Source organism: Carassius auratus, linkage group LG28B (genome assembly GCF_003368295.1).
Source record: "Carassius auratus strain Wakin linkage group LG28B, ASM336829v1, whole genome shotgun sequence".
NCBI lineage: Eukaryota > Metazoa > Chordata > Actinopteri > Cypriniformes > Cyprinidae > Carassius > Carassius auratus.
The window spans coordinates 3,368,068-3,388,164 of record NC_039293.1 but is presented as its reverse complement, the minus strand read 5'-3'; the positions used below and the strand labels follow the sequence as shown (position 1 = coordinate 3,388,164).

The 20,097-nt window shown below is 37.9% G+C and overlaps 2 protein-coding genes and 1 non-coding gene across 5 annotated transcripts; all 3 read right to left on the bottom strand.

Moving 5' to 3' along the window:
- Positions 1-730: 730 nt before the first annotated feature.
- LOC113067770 (phospholipase B-like 1) lies at positions 731-8,857 on the bottom strand. Of its 2 annotated transcripts, XM_026240229.1 has the most exons (12): positions 8,797-8,857; positions 8,514-8,613; positions 7,080-7,302; positions 6,060-6,143; positions 5,815-5,953; positions 4,809-4,949; positions 4,590-4,734; positions 4,239-4,439; positions 3,974-4,114; positions 3,710-3,895; positions 2,351-2,457; positions 731-2,277 (listed from the first exon to the last, which is right to left on the bottom strand). In XM_026240229.1, exons 2-12 carry the CDS (start codon positions 8,575-8,577, stop codon positions 2,101-2,103), a joined length of 1,608 nt encoding a protein of 535 aa, XP_026096014.1. In that variant the 5' UTR covers positions 8,578-8,613; positions 8,797-8,857; the 3' UTR covers positions 731-2,100. The 2 variants fall into 2 exon arrangements, with proteins under 2 accessions (XP_026096014.1, XP_026096013.1); XM_026240228.1 differs by having other exon boundaries at positions 8,514-8,837.
- Positions 8,794-8,866, bottom strand: trnar-ccu (transfer RNA arginine (anticodon CCU)). The gene has a single exon. It is a non-coding gene; the product is annotated as a tRNA-Arg (tRNA).
- A 609-nt stretch (positions 8,867-9,475) lies between these two features.
- LOC113067781 (PRKCA-binding protein-like) lies at positions 9,476-16,189 on the bottom strand. Of its 2 annotated transcripts, none has more exons than XM_026240243.1 (13): positions 16,031-16,189; positions 15,760-15,866; positions 15,335-15,446; positions 14,872-15,000; positions 14,298-14,364; positions 14,116-14,205; positions 13,775-13,828; positions 13,593-13,655; positions 13,230-13,363; positions 11,172-11,264; positions 11,005-11,055; positions 10,466-10,610; positions 9,476-10,382 (listed from the first exon to the last, which is right to left on the bottom strand). In XM_026240243.1, exons 2-13 carry the CDS (start codon positions 15,798-15,800, stop codon positions 10,135-10,137), a joined length of 1,227 nt encoding a protein of 408 aa, XP_026096028.1. In that variant the 5' UTR covers positions 15,801-15,866; positions 16,031-16,189; the 3' UTR covers positions 9,476-10,134. The 2 variants fall into 2 exon arrangements, with proteins under 2 accessions (XP_026096028.1, XP_026096029.1); XM_026240244.1 differs by having other exon boundaries at positions 15,760-15,829.
- Positions 16,190-20,097: the final 3,908 nt, after the last annotated feature.

Below are 20,097 nucleotides of genomic sequence, written 5' to 3'. Positions count from 1 at the left end.
TCCCACCTAAAATATACCTAACCCTACACGTCTCGACCCTCTGATCTCAAAAACCACTCATCTCCACCCCTAACCCTACCAATCTCATCCCCTAAACCACTCATCTCCACCCCTAAACCTACCCATCTCTACCTTTAAACCTACCAATCTCATCCCCTAAACCACCCATCCCCACCAGTAAACCTACCAATCTCCAATCCAAAACCTACCCATCTCTACCTTTAAACCTACCAATCTCATCCCCTAAACCACCCATCCCCCTAAACCTACCAATCTCCACTCCTAAACCTACCCATCTCTACCTTTAAACCTACCAATCTCATCCCCTAAACCACCCCTCCCCACCCCTAAACCACCCATCTCCACCCCTAAACCTACCCATCTCTAACTTTAAACCTACCAATCTCATCCCCTAAACCACCCCTCCCCACTCCTAAACCTACCAATCTCTACATTTAAACCTACCAATCTCATCCCCTAAACCACCCATCTCCACCCCTAATCCTACTAATCTACACCCCCTAGATGTTGATCCAACCACTCCCCCTGGATCTTATGTCGACTGACATCGGCCCAATGTTTCTGTACTTTTAGGGACAATCTATCCTCTTTTTGGTAAAAAATTGATGTAGCCTAATAAATATACTGCCTGCTTTAGTTGAGCACAAGTGCAGGATATCCGAATGAATTAGTGAACCAGTGTCCAACAAATACACTTAAGACTGAGAAATGAGGCTTGTTCATTCATTGGTTGAATCTAAGAGAAAAAAAAATTACAAAAAAAACACATGCCACAGATTACAAACCTCATGATTGACAGCAATGATAACAGATATGAAGGTAATGAAGGTAAAAGACATTCGAATAATAACAAAGGCACTTTTGAGTCACCTTCCCTGAGAGAAGAAATCTGAAAATACAGCTAAGAAACATCACAGCGATGGACTCGTTCAACAAGACATTCTTGCCACTGACATTTACATTACAAACTTTGGTTTTCTGTTTGTGCTGTCCATTGCTATCTTTTACTAGATTTACAAAATTACGATGATACTGACGCCCCCGTTTTACAGTGCTCCCATTATGGGTAATGAAAGGTTCATATTTTGGTTTTGGGAGTCCCTGTACAGATTGATATGCATGCAAGGTCAAAAAAATACTTACATTTCCTTATAATGCATTTATTTTTACCCCATTTGCGTAACGACCTCCAAACGATTGGTCTCGTTTTCATTGCATAATGCATGTAATGGCTGATAAAGCAGTGTTTGTGAGCACAGTGCTGCTTTGTGTAGTGCACAGAGTGTAAATTTAAAAAAAAAAATTGTTGTATTTTCATTCAGACCAACAAGTGGGCAGGCAATATGCTAAACTGACTCTTTCTTTTGAAAGATAATAACTTAATACATAATGCACTTTCAAATTGAAAACCTTGCAGGATGTTTTCATTCATTTAGAGCTGTGTTAGACAATGCATGAAAGGTAATTTTCCAAAATCCATAATAGGAGCACTTTAAACTTGCTCTGTGTGGCAGTAATTTATGGACACCCATAGTAACATTCATGAGGTGAAGAGTGGAAGGAAAAGAAAATCATATTTATGTGGTTAAAAAGACAAATGAATATTGAATACTATTTCAATTTCAACTTAGTATGTCATATTGTTTTCCTCAAAAGTGTGACTTAGTGTGTACATTTTGACCTGGTACGTCAATTTCAAATTATTCTTTCAAAATGTCAAGGTTTTACCACATAATTATGCCTTATTATGTCATTATTGACTTAGTACATCTTCATTTTGACATTACCTCATAATTTCAAGTTTTTGTTATTTTTTCATGTATGCCAATAATTTACCAACAAATTTTTTTTTTTACCTTTTGTGTACTAAAACATTATGATTTACTCAATCCATAAATCAATAAAAAGAGACGTACACAGTCCTGGACTGATTGTCAGATGGCAGATGTAGAGTTTAGCGCTGATTTTAAGGCTAAAAAAAAATGTGATTCAACAGATTCAAGGGTTCAGATTGGTTTTAGTGCAGATTTCTAACAGAATCAGTTCAGAAGCAGGCTAGATTGTCAAATCCCATGATCCTCAGGGGCGGAAGAGCTGCGGCTGCATCAGGACGAAGCTGAAGTTGTATATCGGAGGAAGGCCCTGATGGGACGTGCTGTTGAACGCCTCCCAGGAGAAGACGGGAAGCCCTCCATCTGTGGTCGGTCCGTTCACCGCCTCTGCTACGAAACCCTGAGCCATGTGCAGATCTGTGACCTAACCGGAGAGCAACAGAGCATCAGGAGCTGAAGACTCACTCTGATTGGTTAATGACAGGCAGTCAGCTGACCTTGGTGTCGTAACATCCTCCAGGACTGGCTCTCTGCTCCTGCAGGTCATTACGACAGCAGATGGACTTACACGGGTTACCCTTCGAGTACGGGTCACTCTTATAATCTGAGGACAGATCGACACACATTATCACAATACAAACATTCAAATACAATAATGCCTTTTACTTTATGATGTTTAAAGGCTAAATGAACCAAAATTTAGTAACTGCATTTTTGTGTTTGTATTGTTATTACCATTTACTTTTATTCATTTCTAAAGAAACTTACATCATGTTTGTTTGTTTACCAAACCTAAGCCATAAAAAAAAGTAATTATTTTATTTTGTTCCTATAGAAACCTAAATCAAATTAGAGAAGCAATTATGTTTTGACTTGACTATTTTACAGTAACCATTGTAGGTTTTAATACATTCAACTTATTGCAAATCCAACTAGGGCTACTGTCTGCAACCCTGCCAAATACAATAAAGTAAAAATACATGTTGATTGATGTTTTTCATTTGTAGTAAAATAACTAAAACAAAAATAAGATGAATAAAAAACAATTAAGACATCACTAAAATAACTATAGACAAAATAAGAAAAACTTAAAATGAAATGGAAAATACACACTTTTTTTATTTGCATCTCTTCTCATTTTTATTTATTTTAACTAACTACTAAAATAACAAATTCAAACTTAAAAATTATACAGTACGGAGCCCCACACATGGCATGCAGGAAAAAAGTAAATCATGTACACAATTTACTATTTCGTTCCCTCGATTTATATATTGTCCACGCAATTTACTAATTAATTCCCTCGATTTGATAAATCGCGTACACAATTTACTAATTAGTTCTCTCGATTTATAAATCATCTACACAATTTGGCAAATCGAGGAAACTAATTAGGGAATTAGGGAATGAAATAGTAATCGTGTGCAGGTTGTAGTACATTGAGGGAACAAAATAGTAATTGTATGCACGTTTTAGTATATCCAGGGAACGAATTAGCAAATCGTGCGCACAATTTATTTATTTTTTTTCTGTTGAACATCATGTGCAGGGCTTCGTTATATAGAGATTAAAATTAAGCAAAGATTAATAAAGACGGAAACTGAAAATACAACATAAAATTTAATTCAAAATATTAATAAAAGCTAGCATAGTGACACTAGATAAGATATATATGTGTGTGTGTGTGTGTGTGTGTGTGTGTGAGATATTAAATAAATCTTGAATCGTGTGGCGAAGTCTTACAAGTTAGTCATCTCATTTTTTTTTTCTTTGAGACTTGTTATCATTCATTAAGTTTGGTTCCCTAAGGAAGTCTAGAAGTGTCATCACCATCAAGAGTTGTGACTGTTATTTACCGTTGTATCTCATGATGTGTTTGAGGGAGTTCAGGTCGCTGACGGATGACTGGTCACGACGGAAGATCTTGGCTCGAGGGCAGAGGTCGTAGGAGAAATCCTCGCCGTGCTTCTTCCACATCTGCTCGTAGCCGCTCAGATCGTAGATCTTACGGTGGAACGGCACGTTGTAAGACGGCCAGTAACCTGCAGATGCACACAGTTACTAAAGCAGCAGATGTACAACACGTCAAGAAGAAGAGAGTGAAGTGGGTTCAGTCGGACCTCTGCGCAGCGTCTGCGTCTGGTCCGAATACTCCACCAGTCCTGGGATCTGCTCCACCACCGTCAGCGCTCCGTCCTCCAGACTGCTGCCCAGAATCACTTTACTCCGGTCCACCACCATGTACTGGTTATTATAGGTCCCTGACGGACAGATTCAGCCCAGGATCAGACAAACCGTTTCAAACACAGTCCAGAACGCCAAAAACACGCTTCAACATCAGCAGCTTCATTAGAAACTGTGAATGAGTGAATGTTGATTCCTGACCAGAGTTGTATCTGGAGAAGGTTTTGGCCCACTGCTCCCCAGTGTTTGCCAGTGCGTGTGCCAGTCGAACCCTCTGCCAGGAGAACAGGCTGGCAGGAGTCATGTAGGAGAACAGCGAGGTGTTGAAGACGTTATTGGTGGTCTGAGTCATCATCAGACCACTGCCCAGCAGATAGAAATCATCCAGAGACATCAGGAACCCTGAACACACACACACACATCCACAGACTGAAGTCACTCACATACTGAAACCACACACTTGTATATGTGTGTGTGTGTGTGTGTGTATTGCCTAACTGTATGAATGAGTGAGTGAAGGAGCGAATTAACGAAAGAGCAATGTGTGAGTACCAGGGTAGCTGCTGAAGGACAGTCTTCCGGTGGCCGTGTGTGGCTCTCTCAGTCTGAAGTCCCAGTGTTTGTAGATGCGCATGGTGGCGGCGTACGTGTACCAGCTGGAGTGAGCGAACAACAGGTTCTCAAAGCCAGGCAACATCTGAAACACACCACAGGTGAGAGAAACCATCACATCTACTGACTCCTGACAACAGTTAGCAGGATGTTAGCTACCTTTATGAGCGCAGAGCAGTGGCCCATGGGAGGAGCTTTATACGGCTTCATACTGGACGTCTCACTGGGAACCAGCGCCGGGATCAGGTCCAGCAGATCACCGATGGCATTCAGGAACTGGACGTCAAACTGGGACAGAGGCTACACACACACACACACACACACGAGTGATGAACTGATCAAAACCAGCTCAGCTTCAACACATGCAAGATACAAACACAAGTACTAACAACTCTTCATTTTAATAATCTTTGTATTGTTCTTCCACACGATACGCTGAAACTCTTTTTGAATGTTTATGCTATTTTGATGTAAGAAATAAGACGATTACAAGAAATTGAGCTTTTAGTTTAAGTTAATTATTAGTAAAAACTATGGAAATGGATCCTTAAAAACTTTTCATGTTTAAATCAATTTTTAAGTAAGAAAAAAAGATGATTAAAAGAAACTGAGCCATAATACCGATGAAATACAGAGCCTTCTTAAAACAAATAAAAACTCTTCCTAAATGTTTGCATCTTTTAAAAAAAAAATAGGAGAAAAGGAAATAGATTCTTAATAAAAGAACAATAAACTATTTTTCAACCGTTTTAGTAATTTTTATGTTAACAAATGGACAAATGGAAAATTTTTAGATGTAACCTTTAAAGAGAGAAATAACACAAAGCCTTTAAAAAGTCGTTTTAGATGTGAAGTCCTTTATAAAATAAGAAATATGAAGAAAAGGAAACAGAGCCGTCTTATTAAAACAAATACATCTAAAAAAGTTTTGCATAATAAATAGGAAAAATAAAGGAAACTGGTCTTTAATAAAACTATTTTTCATTGTTTAACTGATTTTTCTATAATTAAATTGGGAAAATAAAGGAATCTTTTAAGATGCTTAAGTAACTTTTTACATAAAAAAGGGGTGAATGTAAGGAACTAGAGTCTTAATGAAAAGATAAAGAAATGCATCCCTAATAAAACACAGAGACTATGAGAGGAGTGTTTGAGGATGATCTACCTTCCTGCCGTGTTGTTTGGCCCAGTCGGTGACTCCGGCCTGCAGACCGTCCAGCTGAGCCAGAATCAGCCCCGTGTGGATCCACAGAGGATCAGAGGTGTTACGCTTCACCTGACCCCGAGACCAGTCGTCCTGCTTCCTGACACACACACACACACACACACACGGTCAGCACGTCCTGTCCGGAGCCGAACACACACACACACACACACACACACACACACACACAGAGGAGCGCCACTCACGACATGAAGTCCTTCACAGCCACCAGTGTTTCAGGTTTCGTGATCAGCTGCGGATACATGTTGGTGTAATGATCGAAAATCTGCCTGAAACACACAGAACACAACAGTCACTATCATTACTCACTCATTACAAAAATACAAGTTCTGCATTTGAGCTTAAATAAACTGAGAATCCAAATATACGTACATCATAGATCCGGCTGAGAACAGCGTTGTTTCAGTATTCATTTGAATTTTATACTATTTTACATTAGAACTAACAGCTATATACATTTTACACTATTAGAAACAGTGTTGGGGGTAACGCATTACAAGTAGCGTGAGTTACGTAATCCGATTACAAGTCTGCTGTCCCTATATTGGGAGAAATCTGAAGTACAGAAGTGTTGTGTGCGCTGTGTGAACGTGATGTAGCTCTAGACTTAATGTGAATGTGCATTAATTCATCCCACACACAAAAAAACATTTAGTATTCATCAAAATGAATTAAAACTAGGGCTGTGCGATATGGAGAAAATATCGATTTTTTTTTAAAAGAGCAGAAATTACTGCTTGATTTTTACCCTACATTTCTGCCATATGTACAGTACATCAGCTTGAGACAGTCACCATTGATAAGCTATTACTAAATATAATGAAGAAAGTTTAGTTTTACTTTGTAGTTAATGATATTAACCCTGGTTGAGAAACCTGTTAATGAATGTTAATGTAATCAGTAATACTCATTTCACATGCAAAAAGGCACGCCAATCACCGAGGGCTCATTTACATATTCACAGTCATACACTTACACAGACTGACTAAGTGTGACTGTAGAAGAAAGTGTCAGGAAAGTAAAGGTCAGAAAGCAGATGTTCAATGATCATGAATAACTCAATTAACTGACTGTTCGGAGTGTGAAAAACAAACGTAAGAGCACTTCACAGAAACAAGAAAACTATGATGACAGTTGGCTTTCACTACATCTGAGTGAAGAGTGAAATGAGAAGATGGAGAAGGTGTGTGGTCACAGACACTCACGGCGCGGTGAGGAAACCCTCCAGATATCCCGCCAGGAACATGGTGACGTCGTCTGTCTCCTCCGTCTGACCGTAGCCGGCACGGATCTCCAGCACGCCCCATCCCGTGGACGACAGCGTGTCATTATAGTAGCCGTACGCATCGCCCTGCGGGTCCAGAACACCCTCCTTCAGCAGAACGGCCTTGTGGGTCGAGTCCCAGTACGCCGTGGCCTTCAGCAGCTCTGGGTTCAACACACACACACACACACACACACACACACACACACACACACGAGATTATATGAAAACGAAGCACAGAAATGATGTATGGTGTGATTCTTATGACCCATGTGGGCGTCTGCTACTTCCTTAAAAATACTGTGCCATTTTAGCCACAAGAGGAACTTTTTTCAAGATGTGAAATGAGAACTGAATACTTAAAAATGTTTATTTGCAGACAATCTTTTAGATAAGAAAATTAAACCAACATTCATTAATTGCATTTTTAATAAAAGCTATAAAATAATAAAACACACTTAATACTGTTTTCAGTTAAAGATAATGTACCCGAAACAAAACTGAACATTTTATCTAAATTCCTCAAAAATCATAACAATGATTATTGCATTTCTTACAGTATTTATTAATCTTTGGTTATAATAGTTAGCTCAGATCACTTAATATTAACAGATACTAAAATAATTTTGAATGCTCAAATTATCAGATTAATAAATGATTAAGAAGTATTCTTCATTGTTCATGTTTAGTAATGTAGCTACTTAATGTTAACAAATTAACCTTGTTAACGTGCAAACATTTAACACAAAAGTCGCTCTATTTTTTATATTTAAAACTAATACTTAAAATAAAATAATAAAAATAAATAAATAAATAAATAAATAATATATATATATATATATATATATATATATATATATATATATATATATATATATATATATATATATATATATATATATATACCTTTAAATACCTAAAATAAATATTTTGTAAGTTGCTTTGGACAAAAGTGCCTGCCCATGCAAATCTTAAAGGTTGCAAACTCACTCATTTATTTATTCAATTCCTTTTATACTTTTCAATTTTATTATTTTTGTGCATTGCTATTCTATCAGTAACTTTCTGTGGGAAAATTTTATATTTGCATAAAACATGATATCTTTGTAAAGTAACTGCAGACACATATCAGGTTTCAGATGAGTTTTATAGGATCACGTGCTTCTCCAGCTCATGATCATATAATAGACAAACCCTCAGCGTCTGTCATTCCTCTCTAACTCACTTAAAACACACTTATGACTTATAAGCAAAACAAAAGCAGAGTGTTTTGAAAGAGTTGAGCATATGGTCATGTAAACCTGTAAAACATTCACTCCGCGATATAACAACACAAGCTTTATGAAAGTCAAGGTTGAATAAACACGTTTCTTACTGTCGCTTCTCGCTGCTGCAACAAAACAAGCAAGAATGAACGCGCAAATGCTGCTGTTCTTCATGTCTGTGTCGATCTTCAGTCACATGCACCGCAGAAACTGAAAATAAAGTGGGAAGTCCGTCAGCGAAGAGCTTCCTTGTGACAAACAAGGTGTATTAATCCCAGCGGAATCCACACGGATAAACGCGAGATCAGATGAAACTTCGTTTAAACTTCGTGACACACAAAGAATAAGAAAAGACACACAGACAGACATCGAAGAAAGAAAAACAAGCTTCACCCCAGATGGGACTCGAACCCACAATCCCTGGCTTAGGAGGCCAGTGCCTTATCCATTAGGCCACTGGGGCGGATGACACCAACGATTGGGCGGAGACGCTTATAAAGGTATCCAATCAGACTCCAGTGAGGCGTCACGTGACTGCCGCTGATGCTCGACGCGGAAGCAAAGTCGCCAGGATAATAAATTATATGTTATAATATTATATGGAAGTGAAGACTTTTTATGATTAAGAGTTTTTATGATCATACTTTTAAGTTTTAATAGGACTGAAATATTGACTGAAAACAAGGACCAACGTTAGTGACCGATTGAATTTAAATTAACGTTGGTTAAATGAAAAGTAAACTAGTTAAACCCTTATTATTTTAAAAGAACTAGTTTAATATTCGAATACACATCATTTAAAACAAATCAAAGCCTGATAATAATGATAACAAAGAAACGTTCCGCTCGTTTGGCTCATGAGGGGTTAACTTAGTTGTATTTTAACCCAATAATAATATAACCAATAATGTTCATAAGTTAAGTCATTAAACTCTAATTAGAAAGTCAAATTTAAGAAATGAGTGCATTTTCAAACCCAGAGTTGTTAAACCTCTGACATAGACACTTTAAATAGGTTAATCCAGATAAAATGGCAGAAGTCGGTCCTGAGAGATGGAAAACACCACAAATATTCCTGAAACTCAAGATGTTTAATGAGAAAGCCCATAAAACAAGTTTGATTTACATTTTTACTCACACACAGAAGGATTCACAAGCATTTTTCTAACCTTCAAGACATTTAATCTTTCTAGGACGTAATGTTACATAAACCACAGTTACACAGCTGAGTTAAAAATTAAATAACCCCAACACCCAAAGCACATTAAAAAAATAAAAATAAAATAAAAAACAGTGAAATGTTCAGATCATTGGTGCTTAAAGACATTCATCAAGTGTTTCAAAGGCAGAAAAAAGAGAAAAGCCACAGACAACTCAGCTTCAGGTCGTTCATCTGAAATGTTCTGAATCAGAGTTCAAAGACTCCAAACAAAGAATGTTTGATGAAAAGTTCCAATTCTGTCACCATAGTAACCAAACCTAACATTCTATTCTGAAGTATGTAACATGGCAACCAGTGATCCTGTTTCTGTCTGACCAGTGATTTGAAAGTGTAGTTTATAAATATAGAACTTTTTTATTAAATATCATATATAATGCTTTTATTCATATTATGTATCAGTCATTTTTAGACTGAAGATAATCTCTCATCAGTAGAGCTTCCTGTCACATTGAGATCCTTTACTTTCCCTTCACAGATTGATTGATTGATTACTTCATCTGATAATTCACTCACTGGTCGTCGACGAGTTTCTCGGCTCCGTTCTCAGTCTGTAGAGCGTGGTCTTCGTCTCCTCTGCTCGTCTCTTCCTCGTCCTCGTCCTCGTACGAGAGGCTCTGTCCGCTGTAGTTGATCATGGTTCGGGACAGATCCACCTCGATGGGGAACACGTCGGCCTCCTTCAGCACGGCGTAGCAGTCGTCGTAGTAGTGGGACATCCCAGAGACGAAGCGCTGCAGCTGGAACACGATGTCCTGGACTGAAGGGAGGAGGGAAAGGGTTAAACTGCGGTAAAACTGATAATGTGATGCTTCTGATGCATGTCTTCTCAACTGAACGAACCATGTTTCTGGTCCAGGAGCTCGATTTTCTCCAGAACGTCTTTGCGCATCTTGGCGAATCGAGCACGAGCCTCCTGTCGACAGCGCAGGATCAAGCGGTATTCATAGTTACCGGTGCTGACGCGGTACAGCGGCTCTCCTAACGCCTGAAATACAAACACAGAGAGTTAAATAAGCAAGTACAAAACCTGGTTTCAGTTAGTATACAACAACACATTTAACATGTTATATGCAATATTATACAATATGCATTAATGTATAGAAGGGACACAGAATTTGAACTTTTATCCAATACTCCGCATGCTTTCTGTATAATCATCTGCACATAATTTACAGTATTAAACAGTAAAAAGACAATTGTATCAGGGTCAAAGTTCAACACTGCAATAGATCCTCCACCTCTAAAGCACTCATTACGATCAGTAAACAGGTTGAGCAGGTTTAATCAGTAACAGTGTATTGAGTCAAATGATCGGGAGCTGATTTGGACTATTGTTAGTTAATGAGTGAATGATGAGTGGAGAGACTGAGTGAACTTACGATACAGCTGTACTCTTCATCATCGATCTCCTTCACCTTTAGACAGTACGACTGAATAAACACACACACACACACACACACACACGCACATTAATCAACATCCCCTCTGTTAATGTAATCTCAATCCAGAAATCAAGGATGAGTGTATCATCAGGCTGTTCTCGTACCAGGTACTCAAACTTGACGTCCAGGTATTTGCGGATGGTGAGTTTGGTGTCAGGAATCGCTTTGTGCAGATACGTGTTCAGATCATGCAGCATCTGACAGACAAACAGACAGAATAAATATTATTTATTACATCTGTCTCATTAAATGAGGTTTCACACTGTTTTCAGCTGTTCTCCAGCATAGATGATGTTTCTTATGCATGTTTCATTGACTCTACATTCTACATACCAAACACTGTATAGATCAGGGCTTTATAGACGTCTCATCAGACAAACCCCAGTTTGAGATTAAAGGGGTCATGACATGGGTTTTTTTATTTTATTATTATGGTCCCCTAGGTGCAATTATAGTATTACTATAGTAAAAAAAAAAAAAAAACTTTTAAAATGTAGTGAATTATGACATTTTCCCACCCTGTTTCTCATCCTTTGATTCAAACAGTCTGTTTTGGGTTGTTTCCCCTTTAAGAGTTCAGTGTTAACGCCCACTGTTATGATTGGCTAACGACATTTGACGGAACATTTGCGGATTGAGCGTAACTGTTTAGTAGCGAGTGATGCATTCGAAGCGATGGCTCTTGCAATGATAAAACCTTATATGTTTGAGCCGGAATCAGATGAGGAATCAGAGGAAAATGAACCATCACCACAACAACGAAGACTGGATCAGCCCGTGTCCACATGGAAAGTGAAACTATTTTGAATTAATAAAAAAATTGTACCCGAGACACTAGAAAACGGTTTATTGTTGCATAATTATTCTATAGTTTAATATGCTAACAGTTCAACATTATTTACCTAATTTCAATGAAATGATAGGGTGTACTGCGGACAAAAATGCATGCACAGGCCATATTTGAAGATGCAGCATTGATAAGGCAACATTTTTAATCTTCTATTACATGTAGGCCTACTAGAAAGGCGACATATTTTCAAGATTCTCTTATACAAATAAACTGCATCCATTTTTCCCTGACGTCAGGATCTTTCGGCAGCGTATTCAAAGATGTTGTTTGTCCACAGCCAGGAACAGCACATCTGCGTGGCATTGTAATTTTCCTGTACACAGACCCACTCGCTGTCCGTCGACTGAACACTTGTGAGGCGCGCAGCGCGACAACGATCCGAAATGAGCGTAGTTGTCTTGTGCTGGAGGCGGTCATATGCAAATGGTTGGAACGTCACTTCGCACCGTGACGTCACTTCTTACCATGGATCTAGAACGAGCTGTATTTAGAGCTTGATTAAATAAATGGCTCGTTTATAATGGGGAGGACGTCTTAAGCTATGAAACTTGCAGGACGTTTTAATGGTACAAAGACCTCTTATATTCCAAAAGATCAAGGCAAATTTGGTTTCTCATTTCATGACCCCTTTAAGTAATTAAGTGCCCCTGATATTTTAAGTTACTATCTTAAGTTAAATATATAATTTAAAAACAAATTTGTATGTCTGTGGCAACACTGTCTCTGACAACAGTTAATGATCACAAACAGTTAAACATAAAATTTTTTGTTATTTATTTATTTTTATTTTTTTAGCTTATTGTTATGTTTTATTTACGTTACTTTTAGTTGTTTCACATCATAGTAGTGCTGTCAAATGATGAATCACTTTTAATCCCTAAATCGCTTTTAAAATAAAACTTTGTTTACATAATATATGTGTGTGTTTACTGTCTGTGCATATTATATATATATATATATATATATATATATATATATATATATATATATATATATATATATATATACAAACACATACAGTGTATATTATTTTGAAAATATTTACATGCATACATTTTTAATAATATAATTTATATTATAAATAAATACATTTAATCTATAACAAAAACATGTGTGTATTTATATATACATAATAAATATACACAGTTCACAGTTCACACACACATATTATATCAACAAAAACACTTATTTTGGATGTGCTTAATCACAATTAATGGTTTGACAGCACTACATCATATACTTTATTTCTGCATGTCACAGTTACTCTAGACTCATCGTACGAACACAAACTCGTTCCGATCTGCTCTCTTACAGGTTTGATGGTCTTCAGCAACTGGATGCCGAACTTCTCCATGTTTCGATGAGCTTCAGCAAACTTCACGAAGGCTTCGCTGGCAGCGGCCTGCGGCTCACGGACACCGATGACCGAGAACACGTCGCCAAACGCTGAGAGAGAAGAACAGACATTATATCACACATCTGATTGTTGAATGGAGTGTTGTTGGTCAGAGTTAGCAGTACTTCTACTGCTCGGCCTGATGTTGTTAGTGTGTGTGTAATCTCATCTCAAAGAGGATGGAAAACAAACCAGGTTTACTGTCAATAAACTGAACTTCCAGCAGGAGAAACTCTTTATAAGAAATCATATGATGAGTAAAGATGAAATCTACTGTACCTCTGTGAGTCTGCGAGAGCTCATAGAAAGCTCTTAACAGTCTCTTGGTGTGCTCCATCAGTCCTAAACACACACACACACTGATTATGTCCAGAGTAATTATTATTATTAATAATAATTAATAATAACTGATTATCTCCCTCAGTCACTGGTTTAATGCAGTAACAGAACGAATGAATCACCTTTATAAAGTTCAGCAGTTTTCTCCAGCTCCTCCAGCCTCTTCACCAGACCATCTACAACACACACACGCGCACACACACACACGCACACACGCACGCACACACGCACGCACACACACACGCACGCACACACGCACGCATACACACACGCATACACACACGCTTGATTCACATGGCACACATGACATCCATATATCAGGCAAAGATACTGCCATGCAACAGAACTTGTTCTCATGACTGCAAGGTGAAGAAATAACTCCTAGTGCTGTATTTCTGAGTGCTGTAGTTGTTTGATCGAGTGTGGTATAGCATTAGTGATCTAACAGTGGAGATGATCTGACCGTTGCACAGAATGGCTCTGCTGAGTCCCAGAGCGTCTGCGGTTCCTGAACTCATGTTCTCCACCAGACGGTGCTTCACCTTCTTCAGCACTGACACACACACACACACACATGAGCTACTTCATCAGAGAGAAACACATCCCTTCAAACACAGGAAGCTAGCACAGTCTGGTGGTTTTTACCGATGTCCAGAGATTTGCCCTGCTTCGGGTCGGCCTGCAGTTTGTTATACTGGATCACCACTTCACCCTGCAGATCACAAACACATTCATCCTTAAAAACAAACCCTTCCAGTACTAAACTACCAGTCTAGATCATGTGATCACAGTGGTGCATCTGAGACAAGACATTACTCACTTTGATGATATATCGGTCACAATATTATATCAGAGTCATGCTGATATACAGATAATGTCACTTTTTAAGTCAATCAAAATGTACAAATTATAATAGTTTCAACTAAACCTGGAGAAATTTCCACAGATAGAATGATTGAACTGATAATGAGTGTTTATTTAAAGATGTAACACTGTCAATAATCACTTAAAATCATGTCAGATAAGAGCAGAGTTTTGTGACTGTTGTTGTTACAATCATCTTCTAATATAAACTATTCTCTCATCCAGCTCTAATCTGCTCAGTGTGACTATAAAGACAGTAAGACATCAGAAACATTAACAAAACTGTAATACATCAGTGAAAACTGCTCCAGGAATCAAACCGTCGTGTCTTGAGTTGATGTTTCAGGTGCTGTACCTGCACGGCCTGGATCATCTTGGCCACCTCTACTTTAGTCCTTCCTTTCACTGGTTTGCCGTTGACTCCTGTGATCTCATCGCCGGCGGCCAGAGCCCCGTCCTGAGCGGCCGGGGTGTTATCAAACACCTAAACACACAGAAATCAGTTAATAAAGAGACTGAAGACTTTCTGGAGCACTTCGACTTTGAAACTGGATGCTGGGTATCATTGACTTAATTTGTGTGTGAATTCTGTGTAAGAACATTTTCAAAATTCACAATTCTTCATGAACTTTCCCACTGGAATGACTCTAAACGAATGTAACAATATCAACCACACAAATAAAAAAATCACACACTTCTAGCTTTATAAATACAAGAAGATCCTACAGCTTCTACAAGACTGGAACATCACTGAATGTGACACAGTGATTGACAGGATGATGATGATGATGATGATGATGAAGGAGTGAGTGTTTGACCTGTACGATGTAGAGACAGGGACAGAACTGAGCTCCGCCCCCAATACTGATCCCAATCAGGTTCTGTGCGTCCTTCTTCAGAGTCACTGTCCCGGGAACTGTGGGAATCCCACTGGACACACACACACACACACACACACACACACACACACACACACACTGTCAGTGAAGACACACAACACTCATCTCATCACACAATCATCCCTCAATGTTGTTCTTGAAATAATTGCTTGCTCTGCATTATTTCTGTTAGATTCAATTAACTTCTATTACATTGACACACTGTTATATAACATGCAATTCTATTTAGACATTTATTATTGTGACTGTCAATTTTCTCCCCGCTATACAAAAACCTTACCGGATGTGACATCATGTAAACAAATAAAATATTAAGATTGATGGATGGTGCTCGTGCTACTCACAGTTTGTCCTCCTCGAGCTCATAATCCATGTCTGTGAACATTATCAGCTCTGATCGTGTTTAATGTGGATCTGACGATCAAACTCATTCAGATGATGAACTCTATTACTGAAATACAGCAGCATTAATGAAACCAGCTTTAAATTATCTGTACCAACATCATACTCTGAGACATATTCGCTTTTGAAGCTACTCGTTATTATTATTCTCGTTATTGTTATTATTATTCTGACAGGTGTTAGGCGGATGAAGAACGCAGGTGTGTCTCTTACCGATCTGTTGACCAATAGCAGACAGGTAAAGATGATCTTAACACGTCAACATATTAAAATAATGTTTTAGTGTTGTGTTATGAAGATAATTCGATAAACAAGAAGCTGCTGCATCTGAACACAAGTCTGCAGGATGTTTTTCTTCTTTTTTCTGTGACAGGAAAACCAACGTAAAAAGCGCGTTTCCGCCTCCTGCTGGACTGGAGTGTGAAGAGACCGACAGAGAGAGAGACTCTCTTTTGAGAAAAATAAAACTTTAAAGTACTTCTCCAGCCAGATTAGTTATAGTACACTGGAAATTGAACAGTTATATGAAAGTAATGAAACCATCAAAAAGTGAGAAATTAGCAATAGAAATTGCAAGATGTCTGCTAAAGATCTCTTTATCTGGAAAGCTGCTGTCTACAAACATCTGACAGACGTCTTTCAGATGTCACTTTTACATTCATTCTGAATCATAAACATCTTAAACACATAGTCTATTTGACATCTAGAATGAAACGTCCTATAGACGTATTGCAGATGAACAAAATCTCTAAACAATCCATCTTGCAGATGTAAATCCAGACATCATATAGAAATCTCTGAGAGGTACGTGTGCTATCAGGGTACTGTACTCCTCTGCCTTTGCATTGTCTGCAAAACGTGAGACGTCACACCAAGCCAAAAGGCAGTAACTTCCACATTATCTGGTTGCTGATCACCATTTACACAATCATAATAGTAATACCTGCATAGAATAAGACGTGGGAGTAGGAAGAAAGATGATATTATAACAAGAATGAGGATTGGACATTCAGCTTTAAATTTCAATTTACACAAAATAGGGAAACATGGAAATGGCAGATGTGATAAATGTGGGGATCCAGAAACTTCTAGAATGTTATGCGTATGAAAGAGAAAGAAATCAACTTAATCTTAAAGGTTTGATGGGATATGAGTAGTATCACTCAAGATATATATATTTTTTACATGATACATCAAGGTTGTATCATCGAGGAACAGGTTGTGTACTGGTTAAGGTAACTAGCTTAACATCTTAAACTCAGTGACAAGAAAACTTAATTATTATCTCCTCTCATGCTCTCCCATCTAAATACGTAACGTTAGCTTAGCCCTTTAGGATAGCTAGCTGCCAGAGCCCCCAATAGTAAATCGTGAGGCTAATATTTTCAGAGATTCTAGATCATTATAGCTCCAGTGAAGTAAGGTGAGAAACACACATCAATTAACTAGCTCCTTTAGTGGGTTATGATTCAGACTGTATGCTAGGGCTGGACGATTATGGCCTAAAATAAAAACCTTGATTAATTGAACTTTTCACCTCGATTACGATTAATGAACGATTATTTTGTTTCTGTTTTGTTTTTTCGCCCTCATAGTTGACTGACAAGTTTTGTACTGTAAATATGATTGACTATTAAAGGTGAGATATTTTCCTATTGAAAGAGCGAAAAAAAGTGTGAAAAAAGTGCATAATATTTAAAATAATTTTTATAAACCAATTACAATCAAGTAGCTTAAATAACTATATAAAAAAAAAACAGCACCATGTGTGCATGCATAGTTTAATTCAAAGGAGGGAATCACACAGAGTACATTTTCATTTAAACATGAGATGCAGTAGGATGGGAAAAACCCACCATAAAGTCTCAAGATATGTTTTTGAAAAAAATTAACCCACCTTTATTTTACATGTGCTTCTAAACATGCGCTCTATTGTACGAGACACGAGTGCAATGATAATAGAAGATGTCCCTCTCTAGAAATTCGTGAAATAAGCGTTCTGTGTGAACGGCTTGGTTTCAGTTTTGACGTAAACAAGATCTTCTCCACATTCTCTTTTTTGCCGCAATATTTTGATTGAACATCTCAGCACTGCTGCATCTAGTTGCTTCAACTGTATATGTTAACAACAAACTTATAATGCAAGGACACTTTATTATTGTCATCGCATCTCGTGCGCCACTGATAAAGGCCAAAGTATAATTTGACCATTGGCATCTGCACACCATCCGCATTATGTAATTTTCGTCATCAAGAGGGCTCGCGGACAGCGCATGCACGAGGTGAATGATGACAGAAGTGTAACTCTGTGTTCATCTTCAGTTCTCTCTTCACAGCAGTTCAGTCAGTGTACTGTTTGAGTACATGAATTACTCCGGGATATTGGTTTGTTTGAACTCAGAGCAAGTGTCGTCAGCCACATTAAAAAGTTAAAAGCTTAAATCATTTGTGGATTAATGCGTATTGGAGACGTGAACCGTTTAAAATGATTCAGTTCGATTTGGTGGACTGGTTCAAGAAGATCCGGTTACATCAAATGATTCGTCTGCAAACCGGATATCACAAACTGCTTTGTTTTGAACTCTCTCACAACAGACACAGAAGAGAAGACAATGCTGAGTCGTAGTTTTTGCTATTTTTGGACCAAAATGTATTTTCGATGCTTCAAAAATTTCTAACTGACCCTCTGATGTCACATGGACTCATACCTGTCAAGTTTTGGATTTGAAAATAAGGGAAATTTTCCAGCGCCCATTGCGAGCAGTCCCACCACCCCAACAAAGCTCCAGTATCCCTTACATTTTAAGACAGGTGTTATAGCCCAAATTAAAACACAAAAGGGTATATATGAAGAGCATTTATTTAAAGGCTTATTTGCATATTTTCTGTTAATTTAACATTGATGTCTTTACATTTACATTTTATTTTAATTCCACACATTCTTTTCATTTCATATTGCTTTTCTTTAACAGTTTTTCTTTTCATTTCACATAACTTTTCTTTTACTCTTTTAGTGAGTTGTTGTACCAATTTGTTGCAGACTTTGCATTCTTTAAAAAAAGTAAATTCGCTGTCCCATTTATCACGGTATTTACACATGGGTTTTGGTTTTTTGGCAGGTGTGCCTTCACTCTCTATTGTAGCATCCATCATCCGTCTCTGTTTTTTCTTTTGTTGTTGTTGTTTTTCCCACGTTATAACTCATGTCATCTGACCTCACACACCCCTCGCGACAGGCTACTACAGGTGGGAGTAATCGCGAGACTAGTGACAGAGCTCAGATTGGGAATGTTTTTATTATTATTATTTTATTAATAACGCAGGTAAAAAAAAAAAAAAAAAAAATACGGGAGATTTACGGGAAAATACTAATACGGGAGGACGGCGGGAAAGAAGGGTAAAATACGTGACTTTCCCGGCCAAAACGGGATACTTGACAGGTATGCATGGACTGCTTTGATGATGTTTTTCTTACCTTTCTGGACATAGATAGTATACCGTACACACAGTTCGATTCCCCGGGAACACATGATAGGTAATGAATGCACTGTAAGTCGCTTTGGATAAAAGCAAGTGCTAAATGCATAAATTTAATTTCATTTGAAGCTTGACGTCGACTCGTCGCCAGTCCAATAGAGGGCGCAACAGTATAATAAATCTTTGAAGGACTTCCACATTTAGACAATAGTACCAGTTTCCAAACAGATAAAAGGACAAATAAATGTATACTGCGAAAGGTACACTAGACGTGTGATTATATTACAGTATGCTTGAAATTGAACCGGAGAACGCACATTCTAAACAGCTTATTGTACAGGTAACGTTATCTTAATTGCTGTTCTAATCTAGAACAGTTGCTGCACACACACACACTTGTGTCACGCGCAGATCGCTCGCGCGCAGAATCATTCAGCTAAGAGATGTACTGTCAACACTGTTCTGTGATTTCTCAACAAAATAGCTTAGAAACTATAAACTTCAAGCATATATTTGTTGATAACAAAATCCACAGCGTCACTACTACTTCATATGAATGTAATCTGTACTGTGCTACTTTATCTGTACACAGCTCTGTGTCATATGCCATGGCTGTGCTCAAGGGGTTTTCCCAGCTCCAGACTTATTTGTTCATTAATGATGTCATCAGCGACTAGTCGACTTCGACTCGACTTTCATCACATAAAAGTTGACTTAAAAAAATCTGTAGTCGTTCAACCCCTAATAACCATTTTCTAAACTCACTTTAAACATCTTAAAGAGTTTTAAATCTAAATTTAAAA